The sequence below is a fragment of the Setaria italica genome, chromosome III, assembly GCF_000263155.2.
Source record: "Setaria italica strain Yugu1 chromosome III, Setaria_italica_v2.0, whole genome shotgun sequence".
Classification (NCBI taxonomy): Eukaryota; Viridiplantae; Streptophyta; class Magnoliopsida; order Poales; family Poaceae; genus Setaria; species Setaria italica.
The window spans coordinates 43496805-43519922 of NC_028452.1; the positions used below are offsets into that span (position 1 = coordinate 43496805).

The window sequence follows — 23118 nt, forward strand, 5'->3', positions numbered from 1 at the left end:
GTTCCTCACGGTGTAGTCTATGTTTATTACGTGTCTCATCAACTCCTTCAAATTTTCTTGAATTTCATCGTGGTTAATAATTTGTAAACTGAAAATATAATAATCCCAAAAATGCTATCATAGTGAACAACTATTATAACCGTTGCTCGATGAAGATCATTTTAAGACTTAATTATTGTTTGCCACTATCGAGCAAAGTTGCATTTTATAGTCTACTTACGCTCTTCTAAAGTTTTCACAGATCCTTTCTTGGTCAACTTCACTTAACGTTTTGCTCAGCATAGCAAATTGCTCAACTACATCAGCAAGTTGCTCAACTACCTCTCTGCTCCAGCATCCGAATCCCTGGCACTCGCGTCCCACCAGCCCATCCTTTGGAGGAGTGAAGGAGGCCATGGTGGCACGCGTTCCACGATGCCCGAAATGAGAAAGCAGGAACATCTCGGCATTGGATGCAACAGTGAGGCCTTAGTCATGCTCGAGCTATGGGGAGCAGCAGTTATCCACCCTGGGCCCTGTATTGATCACTACGCTAGGAAGCTTTTGTGCTAGTGGCTAGAACAGGTTTGTGCTGGAGGGTGCTCGCAACCTTGAGCCAGCACAAATGCCGTCTGTGCTGGCGCGTGCTCGCCCACCAGCACAGACTGGTCTGTACTGGTGGGTGACGTTAGCCACCCGCTAGCATAGATGCTTTCTGTGATGGCGGTGTGGTTACATCACCCGCCAGCACAGATGGTTTCTGTTCTGGTGGGTCGCTAGGAATATGTATTTTCCCATTCAATATATTATTTCCTGTGAGTTATTTATAATTTTTATTTCCTGCCAGTTTTTAGCCGTCAAATTGAAATATGTATCTCCAACTACACAACAACAAACTTGAATAATAAATAATTCACATTATTAAAAACTACATCGTGCATTATTGAATAATAAAGAGGGAGGGAGAGAGGATATTCAGAGGACTGGTGAACTCGTTCCCAAAGCAGGAGGCCGGCGTGGCGGCAGTGCTTCGGGGAGTTACGGAACAGGAAGCACACAAACATAATTTACAAACTGACGAGGAGGTAGCCAGATCAATTGCGAAGAGTGCAACTCCAGAGATTGCTTGCGACGATGCTCGCCTAATCCCTTGTTCAACTAACAATTCAAGATGACCTCCTGGCAGTTGGCAGGATGCCTTTTTTTTTAGAAAAAGGAAATGTTGGCAGGATGCATGAGATCCCTGAATCGTTTGATTGCAACGACTGATTAATCATGGATTTTCTCTTTGAAGATGAGCTTGCGAACGTTGATATACAGCAATGCATGCCTGCATCAACAAAGAAGAACACATGTGACATTTAATTTTTTTAAAAGTAGCGTGTCACCACCATGTATGGATGAAGCTAGCGGCCCTTGCGTGACATGTTAAAAACTTGTCTGTAATTTTCACATGCGTCGCCTGCGTAAATATATATGCATATCTCGTGCATCGTTGGTGGGAATTGGGAAACCAGGTCGATAGTGATGCCTGCTCGAAATCAAATTCAAATCTTCCCTGATCAATGGATATCTTTATTTATACTTTTTTAAGGATAAAATATAGCAGCGGCTATTAATATGTATGGAGAAATTTTAGAATGCTTCAAAAAATAAGAGTCGTACATCCGGCGAAATTGAACGGTAGAAACAAAGGAAGGACCATGAAGTACCTAAAGAGAAGTATCAAGAAGTATCAATTTGGTAGAAATAAGTACAAAAATAATGAGATATTACTATGATGCCCTTTTAATTATGTGTAAATTTATTTAATTTCTTTTTTAGAAAGGGTAAGAAAGAAAAATCCCTGCAAGTACCACTGGTACTTTAAAAGCATTGTAGCAAAGCTCGTATGTATATACTCCATCCTAGGCATTGTTATTGGCAAACCTAAATCGATGGTGAGGCCTCCTCCGAATCCCTGGCCAGTGGATATCTGTATCCATTTTACATTTTTTATGTGTAAAATTAAATATAGCAGCGATTTTTTAATTTGTTTGGCCACAATCTAGGTCCTTGAGTTTAAGAGAACAAATTTTAGACCGGGATGACATATTTAGCATGTTTATGGACACTAGTTCATCAACCTGTACTCCCGCACGAGGTAATAATGTTATTTAAAAAATTATATTCCTAACTAATAATCAAAATTATTTATGTGTGATTCTTTTATTTATTTAATATTCTTACAATACTTTAGTTTTCATTGATTTTAATTGGTAATTACTCTATTCTTTTTTATCCAGATTTATTGTAACAACTTGCTCCAAAATCTGCTTATGGCTCAGCTCCTCACATGGAATAGCACACGCATAACACCTCTCTTACACTTTCGTCCTCGCTTCATGTAAAAGGGTTAACCTGGAGGTGCTATGTTTGGAGCGACAAGGATTATAAACTATCCCTCACCCCCCTAACCTTCCAATGTGGTACCAAACCCACCTACTACAACCACAATTGGACCACATGGACCAACAACTTCAACTACTATGGTATATTGGGCTGGGTATTACATTCCACTACTAGAGAACTCACATTCCATTCAACCCTTTTTGTCCCGGTTGACTTTGGACCCAAGACTAAAGTGCCCTTAGTGCGGGGTCAAAAATGAGCCACCGAAGGCCACCGATAGGGGGAGCTTTAGTCCCGGTTGTAAAAATCATCTGGGACTAAAGCCCCCCCTTTAGTCCAAGTTGTAATAGCTACTGGGCTGAAAAACTATGCAACGCCGGCCCCTGATCTTCTCCTAGCGCAGCCTCCTCTCCCGTAGTTTCTCCTCGTGCAAGCCTTTCTCTTCTTCGTATCTTCTCTCCTCCTCCTCCTCTTCCGGAGAGCAGTGGTGGGCGAGCGCAGGCGAGCGGCGGGCCGGTGCGGGCTGCATGTGCGGGCGCGAGAGGAGCGGCAGGCGCGGGCGGGCGAGCGGCGGGGCGACGTGGGCAGCACATGGCCTCTTTTGTTTATTTTTTTTTGGAAACTTTTTAGTCCCGGTTGGTTTTACCAACCGGGACTAAAGGGGGTCTTTAGTCTCGGGTGAATGACCTAGGACTAAAGGACCCCCTTTTGTCTCGAATAGTTAGTCCCGGTTGAATTTTCGGGATCTATGACCCATACCAACCGGGACTAAAGGTAGATTTTCCAGTAGTGTTCATACCTTTTTCTGCACCTCCATACATTGTGTTGAATACTAAAATTAATATTTTCATTCGATTCCTTCCATACATGTATAAATGGTCTACACAGTGACACACATCATGCATACGTATATGAACTTATTATTTCTATATTATCAACAACAAAAATAGGTATTTTAGAATTTATATTTGTTTACTTTTTGATATATTGCTGTACAATGAATATGAAAATAATTAGATTAAAATTTATGAGCTTACTTTAGGTTATTTTAAATAACGACATGTGTGGGTAATTGAGATACAAATTTAGAAATACATTTTAAGTTATCCTTGTAATGACATGTATTAATAATTTAGACACAAATTATGGGTTACTATAAATTATTTTTGTTATAATGCAGAAATGGGTAATTTAGATATCAGTCTAGGATTTATTATATTTTCTAAAAAGTTACCCACATATTCCATTATAAAAATTAGCCACATATGCCATTAGAATATTTTCACAATAATAGCAGTGGGTAATTTTTTAGAGAATATAATAGACAAATAGCTATGATTATTAGTGCCTACCGTACTGATGCCCAGATGTTTTTGAATTTTGTGAGAATTTTCTAGCACGTCATGTGAAAATTAAGCGTGGTGCATAGACCAATGGCTATGAATGTGTATGAAAAGGTGTATGGTGTATTATTAATCAAGCAATGCAAGTTCTCGGGAGATGCTAAAAGGCGAGCTCAAAATGCCAAAGATAATGCAAGCAAAAAGAAACACTTTCATCGTCTTAGCCAATGAGGTTATAAGACGGCGATGCCCAAATGGCAGAGAATAGAAGATGACCTAATAGCGAGAGAAATCGTGCCAGCAAGTCTCGATTGGCCATTGCGAGCAAAGAACTTTTTCAACGCTCATGGCGGCACACTAAATAGGGAAGAAGGATCATTTATTACTAGAAATTCAATGCTATTTTTATTCAATGGCTAGAGTTAGTGTTGTAACCTAATCACCTCCTCCCACACCCTCCTTTCTCTTTCTCCCCCTCCTTTGTAAGTATCTCATATACTTTTGCCTCCCTTATTTTTTTGAAAATGAAGTGCTGTGGGGAACTCCCCCACAGGTTTTGCTCAAAAAAACAATTAGTAACATGTTTTAATATGAGGTCTTCAGAACATTACTTGCAATGGTTCCCCCATGCTGTAGTCTATGTTTATAATGTGTCTCATCAACTCCTTCAAATTTTCTTGAATTTCATCATGGTTAATAATTTGTAAACTGAAAATATAATAATGTCACACCCTAAAATTTTTGGATTTCAGGATGTGATTTGAAAGAATAATTAAACAATGATTTTCTCATGGTTTTAAAATTTTTTCCAACATTTATTTTCTTGACAGGAAATTTAGTATAAGAAAAATAATTGGTTATATTTTTTTGAATTAAATAAACTGGTTCTATGTGTGTTGCATTCATGCCGATGCATCTTGGTGTTTATTGAGTGCAAATGTTTTAAAATGCGTTTAGACGACGACCAGGTTCTTCTCAGAAGTTTCCAACTTTTTCTGGAATTTATTCTCAATTTCCTAGAGCTAAATCTATTTATTAAAAGGCTCTAGAATCTTTTTCACGAGCTCCAAGTGTTTTATTTTTCACGAGCAACAGAAGCGAGGAAAGCCGCTGGCTTTAAGCCTGCCTTGTATGAACCCCTGGCAGTGAAGGAGGTACATGTTGAGGGAGAGGCGGACAATTGAGTGACGCATTATGCTGTTTTTTTTTTCACTATTTGTGCTATGCTATAGCAGGCCAGAAAGCGCATAGATACGGGATGTTCCAGTTTCCTTTTGTTAGCAGTGAGATGTTGGTGACCTCTGTGGTCGTTTTCTTTACCACGGACATACTTTACTGATCTCGAACTTTACAAACCAAGCTGAACAATATTTTGCAGCAACGTTCTATTCCATTAAATGAACTTTGTTTTTACTTATGATTGCTTAGGTGAGCGGCCGCACTGTACTGCAGGTGCGCGGCTTGGAAGTATATTGTGGGAGCTGTGCATTGCAAGTTGTCCTGTCGTGTATTTGTGGCCATCAACTTTGTAGGTTTGATGGGCTAAAAGGAACAAAGATGTAGACATCTCTAGTCCTCAACTTGTTCGTTTGTGCTGAAAAAAGATCCCTTCATTGATGTGTTATTCTGCATGCCAGGTCAGCTAAAATTTACTTGGGTTTTCAGGGGACCAGGTCTATCTACACGTGTGAAATGTTTGTTGCACACCCCTTTTGCTCTTTGTGAGCAAATGATGATGGCACAAATAGAAGAAGGGTCGACGTCATCCCGGAGATTGCCCAGTTAAAAACGAAGGCCCTAAGTCCTCTTGGTTTCTCTTTCTCATACTATGATAAATGGCATTTTGCTAAAATGTACGTGCGGTCTTAAGCGTGAATAATATAAGTCATCTTGCGGCAATCATGGAGTTGTACAAATTACGTGCCTTCCTGTCGGATTTGGACAACTAATAATGCCGTTTTCAGATTTGTTAAATTTTGTGGTTACGTGTGACCACAACTCAGCTCCAACACCAGAAGTCGTCATTATCTGAGAAATGCCGCCCTTCTACATCTCGAAGAATAATATAAGCACCTACGGCTCTATTTGGATTATATGAACACACAAGATTCTACGGAATAACACCGAAAGATGCCCGGATGATTACTTGTACATCTCAAATTAAAAGCAAACAGTACTATAGACTAACTCATTCTTTAGAAAAGGGATAACATAACTAAGCTCCTACGACTTTGGCTCATGGAGACAAAAATGGGAAAACAAAAACTACTAAAACTCTACTGCAAAGCGCTATATATGAACGCGTATGGGCTTGGCCTGAGCAGGAAAACCAGGCCCCAGAAAAGATGGAGCACGAGGTCTGGTTGCTCTGGGCAACGCTCGCCGGCGTCGTCTCGCTCCTCTACTACCTGGCCATCCTCAGCCGCCGTCGAGGCTCCGGCCGGCTGCCGCCGGGCCCCCGGCCGCTCCCGATCATTGGCAACGCGCTCGACCTGCGAGGCAACCTCCACCACGCGCTCGCGCGGCTGGCGCGCACCCACGGCCCCGTCATGCGCCTCCAGCTCGGCCCCGTCCCGGCCGTGGCCCTCTCCTCCCGAGACGCCGCGAGGGAGGCCTTCACCAGGCACGACCGGCGCCTCACGGGCCGCTACACCGTCGACGCCGTCCACGCGCTCGGGTGGGCCGACCGCTCCCTGGTCAACATGGCCAGCTCGGACCCGCTGTGGAAGCTGCAGCGCGGCATCCTGGCGGCGCACGTCTTCTCGTCGCGGAGCCTCGCGGCGGCGCGCGGCGTCCGGGAGCGCAAGGTGCGGGACCTGGTCGCACACCTCCGCGCGCGCGCCGGGCGGGAGGTGGACGTCGGCAGGGCGCTGTACGGCGGCATGATCAACCTCGTGTCGAGCACCTTCTTCTCCGTCGACGTGGTGGACGTTGACGCCACCGGCGAATCGGCGCACGGGATGCGGGAGCACGTGGAGAACATAGCCGACCTGATGACGAAGCCCAACGTCTCCGACCTCCTCCCCTTCCTGCGGCGGCTCGACTTGCAGGGGCGGCGCCGCGCGGCGGCCTGGCACCTGGGGGAGATCTACCGCATCTTGGACGGCATAATCGAGCGCAGGCTGGCCGAGAACGCCGACGGCAGGCACGGCGACGACTTCCTCCAGGTGCTCCTGGATCTCATGTCCACGGGCAAGATCGACCGCGACACCGTGAAGGCCATCGTGTTCGAGATCTTCTTCACCGGCGGCGACACGATCACGATCACGGTGGAGTGGGCGATGGCCGAGCTGCTCCGCAACCCGAGCACCATGGCCAGGTTGCGCGCGGAGATCGCCGGAGCTCTGGGCGGCAAGGAGACCATCGAGGAGCCGGACGTGGCGGGCCTGCCGTACCTCCAGGCCGTGTTCAAGGAATCCATGCGGCTGCACCCGGTGGCGCCGCTGCTGGTGCCCCACAAGGCCGTGGAGGACGGCGTCGAGGTCTGCGGCTACGCCGTGCCCAAGGGCTGCACGGTCTTCGTCAACGTGTGGGCGATCATGCGGGACACGGCGGTGTGGGACGAGCCGGACAGGTTCATGCCGGAGCGCTTCTTGGGCAAGGCGGCGGAGGTGGACTACAAGGGGAAGGAATTCGAGTTCTTCCCGTTCGGGTATGGACGGAGGCAGTGCCCCGGTATGCCCATGGCGGAGCGCGTCGTGCCACACCTGCTGGCGTCGCTGCTGCACGCGTTCGAGTGGAGGTTGCCAGAGGGCATGGCGGCCGAGCAGGTGGACGTCAGCGAAAGGTTTACAACTGGCAATGTCCTGGCCGTCCCTCTCAAGGCCGTGCCCGTCGCAATTACCTAGCAGGCACCAAATAAGGTATATTGTACTGCAATTGGTGTCCGTTGTTGCAGCGAAATGTTTCTTGTTTCTAGCGTATGATTGATGCTCGATAGTGAAATTTCCTGAAAGTATGGAGGTGATTGCATTACTTGTATCATTTTATGTATAACTAGTGGACGTGCACGAGCGGTGGGAAGATATGTAAATCAACGACATACACGAGCTATGTAAATCATGTTGGAAGATTTTGATCAGTTTGATGAACTTTCTCCATTCTCAGTTGAGGTTGACACTAGCATCCTATTATCCAAAGAAGATGCTCCGTACTTACACCGCGATCATGACCAAGGGACATTCGTCAAGAAAAAGATTATCAATGTTCATTGAATAACGATGAGTAGGTTTAGAACCATTATATTGCGTGGTATTAATTATGTGGTCATGTGATGAACTATTGTAATGTATTTTGTACAATTCGAACAATTATGTGGTATTTCTACGATTAACGATACTATTCGTACAATTTGGATCAAATAAAACAAACACAAATTCATAAATTATTTTTTCATGGTTAAAATATTAAATATTTGCAGTATTTTGGATCATCAAAAGTCTTCAAATATTAAATTAGAGGTACATTGTATACTGAAGGCATAATTGTCGAATTTATTATAGCTAATATTTCTTAATATTTATCATGTTCAAAATAGTAGTTTTTTTGTTTTTTGGGATTAACAACAGTGTGGAAACATTTCATATCCTATTAGTAATTAAAAATTTCTAATTTTACTATATCAATAAATTGTTGTATGGTGTAGAGATAGCCAACAGCAAGGTATGAAACTTTTTTCAATATTTTTCCTAAGTTTACTCCATTTATTAAGCATAAAACAAATATAACAGTAATTTTAGAAATAAGAAAAGAAAATAGAGTGCGCGCAGAAAACCAAACACTTGGAGGTGGATTAGTACATGGCGGAGGCCTTGGCCGGTACTAAATTCCCCATGTTTCGCCTCCCGCCATTTTTGCCCGATTAGTACCAGGCGAAGGCCTTGGCCAGTACTAAATGAAACCATTTAGTACTGGACAGCAGCTAGCACCGGTACTAAAGGCTATTTTGTACCGGGCGGGCCACCGCCTGGTACTAAACTGCACAAACCTGCAAAAATCCCACCCCACTTCTTCTCCAACACTTAGCCACGCAGTCGTTCCTTCTCCCGATCCTGTCGCCACTCCGCTGCCTCCGACGTCGTTGTCCACCATCAACCGCGGCGCGGCTCCTTCTCAATGTCTGGCTACGCCCAACACTCCCCGGCATCGCGGCGCACTCCAGACTATTGCATGCCGCGCTCCTCCTCGACGTCCGCACTACCCAGCGCCCCAGCTAACCGGCCCCCTTCCTCGGCGCACACGACCCTGGCTCCTCCTTGACTTCCTCGACATCCAGCCGCATCAGGTGTTAGGCTACGAGGTAGGCTACACTAGCACAAAACAAAATTTTTCTACCGCGTAAACCAGGAAAACTGCCGTATATGGATCACGGGATTACCGCTCGACGCACTGGTGCGGAAGATGTAGAATCGCGTCGAGGCAGCGAAGTCGATCAGCGTAGTTGAGCACGTAGTCGATCACGTCGATGTCAAGTCGTGCCTCAGCAGCTCATCCACGTGCAGCAAAGGTCGTCCTCGTGCCGCGGCTCGTCGTCGGCTCATTGTGGCTCGGCGGCGGCTCATCGTTGCTCGTCGGCGACTCGTCGAAGTGCTGCAGGTGCAACACCTCTAAGGTATCCACACGTGCAGGGAGGAAGCATCGCAAGCCGGACTGCTAGGTCCGCGAGTTGCAACACGGTGAGGGCGTGGGAGGCGCGGCAGATGTGTTTCGGCTAAAAGGATCAAACCCTAGGGCGCCCCACCCCTCTATTTATAGAGGTTCTTGACGGGCCACTGGGTCCAAGGCCCATTAGTACTTCTAAACCTCATCCAACTCGGATCATATCCAAATTGGGCTTCCAGCCCCTTAAGTGTGTGACCCTATGGGTTCGAATACCTATAGACATGGCCCGAGTACTCCTACTCGGCCCAATAGTCGGTAGCGGCCTCTAGCAAGATATGCCAACTCCTATATGCACACGAAGATCATATCAGACGAACCGTCACAATATTATGTACATGTTATTCCCTTTGCCTCACGATATTTGGTCTAGCTTCAAGCCGATCGCTCTTTCTCGATCCTGTGATTCGGAATCCCTTTGTAGGTTAACTCTTAACCTTATGCAGCATGGACATGCATTTTCGGATCCGATCACTCGAGGGGCCCAGAGATATCACTCTCAATCAGAGAGGGGCAAATCCCATCTTGATTGACCATGTCTCATAGCATGCTTCTTGACAAACCCGAAAGCTACCTTTTTAACTACCCTATCACGGTGTAGCGTTTGATAGCCCCTAAGTAAGTCGATCCACATCTTGAGTACATGCGACAATCTCAGGTCTAAGGACAAAGCATACATGTTGTGTAAAGGAAGAACTACTTCTCGCGTTGGGTCAGTCCTAGCACATGTCTCCACATGTGCCTACATTATTAGTTTGATATCTCCATGTCCATGACTTGTGAAAATAGTCATCAACTAATACATATACTAGTCTAATATTCATGTGTGTCCACACATGAACTCCGACTAGGGACAACTTTTAGAATAACCATACAAGTAAAGAGTTCCACACACAATTCACATAATTCCAGATCAATTCAAGTAGCCTTTAATGGATATTCAATGAACACAATATACAAATCATGGATACAATTAGATATCATCATCTCTATGATTGACTCTAGGGCATACCTCCAACAATCTCCCACTTGCACTAGAGTCAATCTAGAATATATCTAATACCCATAGCTCTTATGTGCGCATCATGCTTAGACTGCAGGAGAGGCTTTGTCAACGGATCAGAAATATTCAAATCCATCTGTATTTTGCATATCTGGATCTCACCCCGATTAACGAAGTCTCTAATGAGATGAAATCGCCGCATAACGTGTTTGTTCTTTTGGTGATTCCTTGGCTCCTTTGTTTGCGCAATTGCTCCATTGTTATCACAATAGAGATTCAATGGGCTGGACGCATTTGGGAACACACCAAGCTTAACAAGGAAATTCCTTATCCAAACACCCTCCTTCGCGGCTTCCGAAGCCGCGATGTACTCAGCTTCTGTCGTAGAATCGGCCACCGTATCCTGCTTGGAACTCTTCCAACTAACAACACCACCATTTAGCGTGAACACAAATTCTGATTGTGACTTTGAATCATCTCTGTCGGTTTGGAAACTAGCATCGGTGTAACCTGTTACAATGAGCTCCTCCTCACCTCCATAGACGAGGAACATATCTTTAGTCCTTCTCAAGTACTTAAGAATGTTTTTCACCGCTGTCCAGTGACTCTCACCCGGATCAGACTGGTGTCTACTTGTCATACTTAGCGCATATGAAACATCTGGGCGAATACTTATCATTGCATACATGATAGATCCAATGGTCGAGCATATGACACTCTACCCATGCAGTCGAAGGACACTGAGTCTTGCTGAGATGTATGCCATGTGACATAGGCAAGAACCCTTTCTTCGCTTCTTCCATGCTGAATCGCTTCAACACTTTGTCAATGTAAGTATCTTGGCTTAATCCTATAAGCCTTCTCGATCTATCTCTATAGATCTTAATGCCCAGAATATATGCCGCTTCCCCTAAGTCCTTCTCGAGAAACTATTTTTCAATGAAGTCTTTACGGACTCAAGCATAGGAATGTTATTTCCAATCAGCAATATGTCATCCACAAATAAGATTAGAAATACTACAGAGCTCCCACTAACCTTCTTGTAAACACAAGACTCTTCTTCGTTCTTGGTGAAGCCAAACCCTTTGACCACTTCATCAAAATGAATGTTCCAACTCCTAGATGCTTGCTTCAATCCATAAATGGATCTCTGAAGCTTGCATACTTTTCCAGCATTTTTCGGATCGACAAAACCCTCGGGCTGTATCATATACACGTCCTCAGTTAGGTTTTCATTCAGGAAAGCAGTCTTGACATCCATCTGCCATATCTCATAATCGAAATATGCAGCTATAGCTAGAATAATCCGAATGGACTTAAGCATCACTACGGGTGAAAAGGTCTCGTCGTAGTCAACTCCTTGAAATTGTCAAAAACCTTTTGCGACAAGTCGTGCTTTATAGTTGTGAACATTTCCATCCATATCCTTTTTCTTCTTATAGATCCACTTGCACTCTATGGCTTTAACACCATCAGGTGGGTCAACCAAGTTCCAAACTTGATTGTCTCCCATGGACACTATTTCGGATTGCATGGCACTCTGCCATTTTTCGGAGTGTGGGTCCATCATTGCTTCTGCATATGTCGCAGGCTCATCATTGTCCAACAATAATATTTCCCGCATCTCACGGAGCCTTGCCGACCTTCGTGGTTGTGGCGGTGCTTCTCTTGCCATGGGTGTCTCAACTTGTTCTGCTACGTTAGCATCACTCGTTGATTCTTGCCCGATCGGCTCATCTCGAACTTCTTCAAGATACACTGTCTTTCCACTCTTTTCTCCTTTGAGAAACTCTTTCTCTAGGAAAACCCCATTCCGAGCAACAAACACTTTTCCCTCTGACCGGTTGTAGAAATAATATCCTAAAATTTCCTTTGGATATCCCATGAAAATGCACTTATCCGACTTATCCATATCTACTAAAATCATCAGTAAAAGTTATGAAGTTTTGGTACCCTCCTCTGGCTGTCGTGCTCATTGGTCCGCATACAAGTTCCAACAAGTCTAATGCTCTCTTAGGAAAACCTGTGAAAGGTGCCTTGGTCATCTTGCCTAGTAAGCAAGCCTCACATATCTCGTATGATTCAAAATCAAACAAAGTTAAAAGTCCATAAGTATGGAGCTTCTTCATGCGTTTCTCACTTATATGACCCACACGACAATGCCACAAGTAGGTAGGACTCAAATCATTAGGCCGAAGCCTTTTAGCACTTATGTTATAGATAGGTGAATTATCAATATTTAAACAAACAATCCATTCACAATAGGTGCAAAAGCCATAAACATATCATTCTTAGAGATCACACAACCATTGTTTTCGCTCGCAAATGAATAACCATCCTTCATCAAGCATGAAGGAGACATAATGTTTCGACTTAAACTAGGAATGAAATAACAATTATTCAACTCCATAATAAATCCTGACGGGAGGTGGAGTTGCATCGTCCCAACGGTCAATGCAGCAACTCTTGCATTATTGCCCACGTGGAAATCAACTTCTCCTCTTTCCACACTTCTACTTCTTATCATTCCTTGCATCGAATTGCAAATATGAGCAACCAATCCGGTATCAAATACCCAAGAATTAATAATTGTATCAGCGAGAAATATGTTGTCTATAACATTAATAACAAGCGTACCTGAGGTGGAAGTACTCTTACTTCCCTCATTCTTCAACGAAGCTAGGTACTGCTTGCAATTTCTCTTCAAGTGACCAAGTTCGTGACAATAAAAGCACTCTTTGTCTGGAGTAGGTCCAGGTCCAGCTTTAACCTTGGGCGCTAGGTTTGGCTTGGACATTCCAGCCTTACCCTTCTTATTCCAAGAATTGCCCTTCCTCTTAAAGCTAGGCTTGTTCTGTATAGCCATCACATGGCTGCTACTAGCACTTTTCTTAATGTCAGCCTCTGCTGTTTTAAGCATGCCACACAGTTCATTCAGACCCTTCTCCGTCCCATGCATATGGTAGTTCGAGATGAAGTTCTCATAGCTAGACGGAAGAGATGAAAGAATGAAATCAGTGGCCAACTCTTGGCCTAGTGGGAAGCCCAGCTTCTCCAACCGTTGAGTGTAACCAACCATCTTGATTACATGTGGTCCTACTGCTGCGCCTTTTGCTAGCTTGCTCTCCACAAAGGCCTTAGACACATTGAATCTTTCAGTCCTGACCTGTGTCTGGAACATGTCTCTAAGCGCCACGATCATATCGTGCACCTCATGGTTTGTTTTGAACTGCATCTGCAGCTCGGGTTCCATTCAAGCAAGCATAAGACAGCTTACTTCGAGGTTAGCATCACATGCTTTCTTGTAAGCATTCTTAACAGCAGCAGGTGCATCATCAGCAGGTTCTTCTGGTAATGGGTTGTCTAGAACATCTTCCTTTTTCTCAACCCTGAGAACAATTCTCATGTTACGGATCTAATCTGAGTAGTTTGTTCCATTCAACTTGTCCTTCTCAAGGACCGAACGCAAAGCAAACGGTGTGGTGTTGCTAGGTGCCATTTAATCTACAATAAAAGTAATGCAAAATACACTAAGACAAACGTATCCATGATAGAGCAAATCACATTAAACTATTTAACAGAATCTACTCCCACTAAAATCAATATCCCTCTATTGATACTTAGTGATTCAGGATCCACAACTAACAAGTCTACTAGTGAGCTTTAGCATCACCGCTAGCAAACAAGGTAGATCAGTAAGCAACTTCTTGTTAATCATATCACATATGACTCCTGTTGTTGGGTGACATCTCCATGTCTCGGCGTCCAACCTTTATGCCCCAAGGTCCTTAACTGTTAAGATAACCTTGTTAAGAAAACCATCCCTTATGCGTGTAAGTGTCTGACACAAACCCGTCTAGTCAAGGAAAACTAGTGGCACCCTAATTTCATAGACCCACCGCCAATTGTACAAGACATGGGACGGTGCAAGTTTTAGTTGGAAGGGCATACTAACTTAAAATTTGTGAGGGATCGTTCTACTTCTAACATCACATCATGCAGGAAGTAAAACATAAAGAATAACATGCACACAGTTGTGACACAGTATGACCCGTTTTCTTATGGTGATCTCCATCTCCACAGAACCTGTTCACCATAGTGATCTCCATCTCCATGTTCCATGTGCGCCGTCCTCCTGGTGCTGAGTCCTCCAAGAACTAGAACATGCTATTGCACCTAATAGCTAGTAATGAAGATTACATAGTTGCTTGGATCATCACAAATTGGTACGCAGACCATTAAATACATTAAAGTGACAACACATATGGCTCCAACCGTGTTGCCGTACGCACGACACGCAGGTCATGAATGAGTTACACACATGCATCACATACACAAAGGGGCCATACTGATCACAAGATCTATACATCCTGCAAAACAGAGTTAGGCGTTCTAACGTTCCAAACTTCGGAGGCCCGTAACTCCATCTTCCAAGCCAAATTTGGGAAATCTAATTTCGTCGAAAATGGAAAAGCGGTTGAATTTCATGTGTAACTTTTTCTGTAGATCAATTTTCATATAAAATTCACCTCGATCCGAGATCGTACCGAAAAGTTACGGCTATTTTACCAAAGCACACGCATACGGCAAAATTCCGACCCGGCAGTAGATCCAATCTACTATTGCACATCTCATGTGCCTGGCGTATGAACCTAGATTTCGATTCGACCAATCATATTGATCTTCGCTCACTGTAGCTGGCATTACGTGTATCACTTAACTCCGATGGAGGAAATCCGACCGGTAGGAGTATGTCGTTACACGACCATTGCAGCAAAAACACGAAAATAGGCCATAGATCAGTCTGAAAACTCGTATATCTCCATATGCACACATCCGAATCCATAACAAAAACAGCTATGGCTCTGATACACTGTTGGGCTACGAGGTAGGCTACACTAGCACAAAACAAAATTTTTCTATCACGTAAACCAGTAAAACTGCCGTATATGGATCACGGGATTACCACTCGATGCACTGGTGCGGAAGATGTAGAATCGCATCAGGGCAGCGAAGTCGATCAGCGTAGTCGAGCATGTAGTCGATCATGTCGACGTCGAGCAATGCCTCAGCAGCTCGTCCACGTGCAACAAAAGTCGTCCTCGTGCCGTGGCTCGGCGTGGCTTGTCGGCGACTCGTCGAACTGCTGCAGGTGCAACACCTCCAAGGTATCCACACGTGCAGGGAGGAAGCGTCGCAAGCCGGACTGCTAGGTCCACGAGTTGCAACAGGGCGAGGGCGTGGGAGGCGCGGCAGATGTGTTTCGGCCAAAAGGATCAAACCCTAGGGCGCCCCACCCCTCTATTTATAGAGCTTCCTGACGGGCCTCTGGGTCCGAGACCCATTAGTACTTCTAAACCTGATCCAACTCGGATCATATCCGAATTGGGCTTCCAGCCCCTTAAGTGTGTGACCCTATGGGTTCGAATACGTATATACATGGTCCGAGTACTCCTACTTGGCCCAATAGTCGGTAGCGGCCTCTAGCAAGACGTGCCAACTCCTATACGCACACGAAGATCATATCAGACAAACTGTCACAACATTATGTACATGCTATTCAATTTGCCTAATGATATTTGGTCTAGCTTCAAGCTGACCACTCTTTCTCGATCCTGTGATTCGGAATCCCTTTGTAGGTTAACTCTTAACCGTACGTAGCATGACCATGCAATTTTGGATCCGATCACTCAAGGGGCCAGAAGATATCACTCTCAATTAGAGAGGGGCAAATCCCATCTTGATTGACCATGTCTCACAGCATGCTTCTTGACAAACCCGAAAGCTACCTTTTTAACTACCCTGTCACGGTGTAGCGTTTGATAGCCCCTAAGTAAGTCGATCCACATCTTGAGTACATGCGACAATCTCAGGTCTCAGGTCTCAGGTCTAATAATGTGCCTACATTATTAGTTTGACATCTCCATATCCATGACTTGTGAAATATAGTCATCAACTAATACATGTACTAGTCTAATATTCATGTGTGTCCACACATGAACTCCGACTAGGGACAACTTTTAGAATAACCATACAAGTAAAGAGTTCCACACACAATTCACATAATTGTAGATCAATTCAAGTAGCCTTTAATGGATATTCAATGAACACAATATACAAATCATGGATACAATCAGATATCATCATCTCTATGATTGCCTCTAGGGCATACCTCCAACATCAGGAACTCCGCGGCAGCACGGTGCACTCCTCCCCGTAGGACGCCGCACTTCTCCTCGACATCCACGCCCTAGCTCCTCCTCGACTTCCTTGACATCTGGCCACGCCCAACGCTCCCTTGGCACCTCAGCGTGCATCCTCCCCACAGGATTCTGTGCTCCTCGACGTCAGCCGCCGTCCCGCCCCGGTTGGCCCCCCCGAGCTCCGCCGTGCCTCACCCCGTGCTCGCCATGCATCGGCCGCCACTGAGCGCCTCTGCCCTTGTCGTGCCCTCCATCACCAGGAGCTCACGCCGGCCGCTATCAGGACCCCGCGCTCTGGCCTCCGCCTTCGCCCCTACCACCGCACCCTCGGCCCTTCTGCGTGCATACGTAAGCCCCCAACCCCCCACCCCGATCGCTGATGTCAGCAATCCCCATGATTATGTCAGCAATTAGTAATTAGAAAATATAAGAAATTGGTAGTAATCATTTAGATTACTGGAAAGTGGCTAGGAAACTTCCTTACATGAAGCCTAGAATTATTTCTTTTGTTTCATTTAGTTACATTCTTTTTAGAATTACTTTCTTAATTGTTACTTTTAGTAATGGTTAGATTTACTTGTTAATATGGAAGATAATAATATAGAAAACTATTACAAAATATAGGAAATTGCTAGAAATCATTGAGATTACTGGAAAATGGCTAGAAACTTACTTACATGATTGACAATGCCTAGAATTATTTTTTTATTAATGGAAAAAATTATTTCTTTTAGCTTTATTTATTCTTAATTACTATCTAAATACCTTGTTTTTTCTTTTACTGGTTAAAATGGGAGACAGAGAGGAAGAAGCGTTCCAGCAAAATATTATTAATGAAGTAGATGATGCTACAAGCGAAGAGGATGATGGCAGCCAGTACCTAAATACGACTGGTGATGGCGGTGATGATGCTCCAGCCGAAGAGGAGGAAGAAATTGCCGAGCATATGAATCCTTGTATACATAAACATGATTTGAATTCTCTACCTATCAACCATGGGTATAATTAATGCTTCTTTTTTTAGCCATCTGGATCCTCCATGAGACCTAAACAGAAATGAGGCGGGAAGAAAAAGTTGGTAGGGCGTACCATCATCACAGAAGTGGATGATGAAGGTGCACCAATTGCTCCCCCTTCTGTGTGTACGACATTTTTCAATCAATGTGGGTTTGTTGTTCGGGAAAACATCCCCATAAGCATTAAAAAATGGAGAGCAACCACACGTACTGATGCAGCTGAAGATATGGTCCCTGAGCGAGAGAAAGAAATATGTTGGCAACAGTTGATACTGCACTTCACATATTCAGAAGTAAAAGATAAAGAACTGAAGGTATATTCCTTTAGGAAGATGGAAATTGCTTTCGAAATGTTCAAGAGAAACTTGGACAAAGATTTTATCAAGAAGGGCATCAAACCAGATTTGGAGAAAAAGTACCAAAAGCTACGACCTTATTGGGAACCATTCAAGCAATACAAGTTGTCGGAAGATGCCAAAATGCGAGCTCAAAAAGCCAAAGATAATGCAAACAGAAAGAAACACTTTCATCATCTTGGCCAAGGAGGTTATAAGATGGTGATGCTCAAATGGCAGAGGATAGAAGCTAACCTAATGACAAGAGGAATCGTGCCAGCAACTCTCGATTGGCCATTGAAAGCAAAGAACTTTTTCAACGGTCATAGCAGCACATTAAATAGGGAAGAAGGATCGTTTATTACTAGAGATTCATTAATGGCAGAAGTCACTAGGTTGGAAGCTACACTAAAGGCTAAACGGCAAGGAACTTTTAAGCCTGACAAAGAGAAAGATGAGCTGACTTATGCACTTGGGAATCTGGAAGACACTGGATGTGTCCGAGCCATAGGTGTACTTCCATGGAAGAAAGGCTTTAGTGAAGATATCAAGTCTTATAGAAGTCCAAGAAGAAGCAAGGTCGTAGCAGAAGAGAATATGCGTATCCTAGAAGAACAAGTAGCTTCGACTAATGAAAGAATGGATCGGCTGCAAGAGGCGTTAGCACTTAGCCAAGCAGGAGCTGCATCAGGTGCTAATGTGGACATAATAAACCAAGCTTCCCAGCATTGTAGCAGTGTCGCTTCCACAGAGTTCCAACCAGAATAATCATCTGACATGGTTGCGGGCAACAAACAACACTACCCCATAGAAGACATCACTGTGAGGACCCCATGTGAGCTTCTTACTCCGGTGAGGAAAACAATCAAATTAGTGGCTCATGGTATTGCTGAAGTACCAGTACCAGGCAGACAAATTATGGCGTGGAGATTCCTGAAGGATATGCTAGAGTCTAGATTGACTGAGTGGAAACAAAGTACCGGTACCAGGTAGGCAATTCATGGCGTGGAGATTCTTGAAGGATATGCTAGAGTCTAGGTTGACCGAGTGGAAACAGGATGGGAAGACCTGGGCCTCGAGATCCTTGGAGGCGATGGTGAAACGGAACTAGGACACGCCATCCGCACTTGGATTTGTTGGGCCAGGGGCTACATAAGGTTTCCGCAAGCAGACATAGTTCCCGCATCATCCCCTCAGAGGTCAAGGCACAAGTCACTAATGCCACCATCCAGGGATGCACCAGCTACAATGAACCAAAGCATGAGTCCATCATCCCCACTAGCTACAAGGGACCAAAGCATGAGTCCATCGTTGCCTCAACCTCCACTTCCTAAAAAGAAAATCATGAATGCTTCGATCCTGCCACCTCCTAAGCAGAAGAATAACCCACATCCTAATAAAGCAAAGCCTACACCTCCAAAGTTGGCATATGAACTAACAGATGTGGAATGCCACTGGATATCTATGGCTGAGGTTGCTACTCACTTTGGGTGAAAGAAGAAGCCTAAGACGAAGCAACGAAGAAATACTTTAAATCCCTAGTGGTTAAAAAAGTGGTGAAAGAACCATGTCAGACTATGACTGCTCAATCACAAAGTCATATCAGAAGAAAAAAAGATCAGGGTCCACCATTCCCCAGCTTGGAGAATAGTCCTTATAATTGGTCGATCTACTCAAAGTGCTTTCAAAAGAAGATGAGGTTTTGGCTGAATTTATTGCCTCCATCAATCTCAAAAAAGCTTAACTCCTAGGGGAGGACTATATCCCAAATCACCTAGGGGCTAGTAAATGGGAGTTTAAGCTAGAGGAACCTCTTCTGTGGCCACTGTTGGACGATCCCCTACCAACAAAAATGTATGCATTTCATAACTGGTGCATGGAGGCAGCTGCAGATGCATGGATCATGTTCATTGCTCGGGTTCAAGATCGTGATTACTTTCGAGGGTCAGATGACATATGGATTGAGTTTGACAGTCTTTATTACTTGTACCTTCAAGATGCCCTTGACAAGTCCCTCATTGGTGCATGGTTCTATAAGTATTTGATCTCATTTCTAAATCCTAGCTCCTACATTAGTTGTGCGCTATCTCATCCCATATTTTATTTTGTATCATGCATAATGGAGATTCAACATTGCTATAGAAAACAATACTATAATGTCGGATTCATGGACCCGCACGTTATAAATGAGGAATGCTTAATGAAATGGCGAAATCGGACCATGAAGACTATTTTCAACTTCATGGGTAAGCAACATCACATGCAATTTATACTTTTGCCGTACAACTTTTAGTGAGTCATTCATCCCTTTTCTCATTCGTTCGAAACTAATAATAAGTATATTTAACATTATGTGGCGGAACCGTCCAACTTAAACTGGTTTAAATGCACCTAATCGCTGCCGATGCAGCAATTATCCGAAACGCACTTAAAACAGTATAAGTTCAGTCGTCCGTCGAGTGTCCCTAGGACTCCTCGAAAGATCCATGTCGTGTCTCATAGCCATACACCAGGATTGTTTCCGTGATGGGAAAGCATCAACAAATATTACATTTTTACATACATACACGAGATACGAGTTATTACAAGACATAGTTTGAAATAAACTTAACAGTGCAGGTTAGACAGAGGTTCTAGGATTTTAAACATAAATGGTTCAGGTGGGAGATGAGCATTTAAGATTTCTTCTAAGGGTATTGTGAGACTCATAACAATACCCTAGTTTTTCGGGGCTTCCTCCTCGGTGGATTCCGGCGGTGCCTCTGAAAATAGCCACAAGGGATAATCCTGAGCACGAGGTACTCAGGAAGGCTTACCCGACTAACCATTATAATAGCTTTTCTTGGAACTACATGATAGCTTTTTCAGTGTACTTGGCTGACACATTTTTGTCAAAAGAGCTTACTAAAAGTGAGACCTTAGCTTTATCTTTTATTTTGATTAAGTTATTACCTAACCATTCTAAATGATGATAAAAAGTTTAATTGCAAACAACAAGGTATTAAGTCATACATCAAACATTAGTGGAAAGATATAGCATTCATGAATTTATGCTACGATGCTCAACAGTGATCAAGTGCATTCATAACCGAGAATTGTGGCGATCCGGATCAAATTACATCATGCAGGAGAGTACCCTGATCACCAGTTATATACGACTGTCCAAGTCGTACGTAACAACTTTTCGATTAGCAAAACCAATGATTGGGAATAAGACTACCCGGACCGAGGGACGCACCCCCACATGGGACCCCACGTCTGGCCTGATCACCATGTGAGTTTCAGGCTATGCCCCTGCCAATCTCCAGCACGTCAAGTGCGGGTACGAAGTATTCCCGATCAGAGGGTTTACTAACCTACTGGGCTTTACTGGTCCCATACCCAGTAAGTGATCAGATGTCTTTCACTTGATCAAAGGTTAAGACAACGAATCGGGCCTTAACCAAATTAATCTAGCAGACAGAACTACATCCTTAGCTTCTGTCCGCTCCCTAACTTCCAAGTTATCTTTCCATAAATAACATGCATGACTCAATATTTACCTTAAGGTTCAGTAAGCCAATTATTTAAGCAACTAAGCATTTCTAGACTTGGGTTAATTACTAAATGTTTGAACAAGTGGCAAAGATGTCCTTAAAACAAGATATGATAATGCACAAGAATGAGTTTCAAGCAACTCCTAGACCTAGTGCATTCACATAACAATAACCGATAATTGGACACATGAAATATCGACTCCAAAATAATAGGTATAATGCACCGGGGCTTGCCTTGTTCTATAAAAAAGTTAGCACTGTCTGAAGGATTGGCCTCGTAGGGAACCAACTCAATGATTTCTTCGAACTCCGGAGATCCTTCTGAAAATTCCGAGAAATCCCCTTCCGGTGCTTCGGTGTCTATGACAAAACATATGTAGGGGTTAGGAATGCAACTTTTTGAATACAAGACTATACAACTTCCCTTCATGATAAAGTTGCAAGCCAACAAGGACTATACAATTTATCATGATAAAGTTGCAAGCCAACACACAAAAACCCGAAAAGATTAACCCAACAAATTTTATTTTCTTTACTAACCTTACCTAAGGCTCTTTCTTTTATTTTTAGAAAACGTTATAATTATTTTCTAGCCTTAAAACCTAATTTCCTATGAGTTAACAATAATTTGTGATTATGAAATGTTATTCCATATTTTCTGTATTTACTAAAGATTATGTATTTATTTAAATACCTTAAAAGAAAGGCATTAAATAAATACCCAAATTTTTATTATTTTTCCTAGGGTATAAAAATTTTAATGCATAAAGAAAAATAAAACAATCCTAACAAAATTGGTTTCACTAATTTTGGACACCCCTAGAAATTTCTGTGATTTAAATGGTGAGATTCGGATTTAATCTATTTATTCTACAAAGGAAATCTAAATTTTTCCCGAAAAAACTCCTCGGCCTACTTTTCTCACACGCCCTAACTCTACCCCCTCTCTATTACGCTGGGCCCGCGGCTCGGACCCACCCCCTTCTCCTATTCATCCCACCCGCCGGCCTCTTATACCTCTACTAGGCCTATTGGGCTGTTTTTCTTTTTCTTCTCCCTTTCTCAAAACCGGCGACGGCCCGACAGCCCATCTCTCCTTTTCCTTCTCTTCCACGAAGTCGGCCTGCTGGACCACCTGGGCCTCCGGCCTTTTCCTCCAACGGCCCTTCCCCGCACCGGTATTTGGGCCGACTGGACTCTCGGTCCACTTAAGCCATCGCCCGGCCTGCCTCCTTCCTCTCCTCTCCTCCCTGATGCGCGGGCTCGCGGCACCAGAGCCTTCTTCCTCCTCCCGCCAAAACTCGAGCGTGACAGGGGCGGTGCGGCTCGCCGGCCGGCACCCTACCGGCGATGGGGCTAGGCCGGGGAAGCATCCCCATGCCCTAGCGCACCCGTACGCGGCGGTAACTCCCCGGGAGGTGGCCGGAGCCACTCCCTCCACGGCGGCGGGCGGCGGCGCCTACGGCCGGTCGTGGCTAAACACGACGACAGCTCGTCCTACCCCGACAACTTCCTCTACGGCTTCCTAGTGCCCCGAGGACTCGCCTACGACTACCCACACGGAACGAAAACGATGGCAAGGAGGTGCTCACCGTGAGCAGGAGGTGCGGCGGTGGCGGACGGAAACGACGGCGATGTAGGGTATGCCGGCGGA

At 44.3% G+C, this 23118-nt stretch overlaps 1 protein-coding gene across 1 annotated transcript; it reads left to right on the forward strand.

The window, feature by feature from the left end:
* Positions 1 to 5955: 5955 nt before the first annotated feature.
* LOC101757267 (cytochrome P450 76M5) lies at positions 5956 to 7819 on the forward strand. Its single transcript, XM_004962761.4, has one exon. It carries the CDS (start codon positions 6059 to 6061, stop codon positions 7559 to 7561), a length of 1503 nt encoding a protein of 500 aa, XP_004962818.1. The 5' UTR covers positions 5956 to 6058; the 3' UTR covers positions 7562 to 7819.
* The last annotated feature ends 15299 nt before the right edge of the window (positions 7820 to 23118 follow it).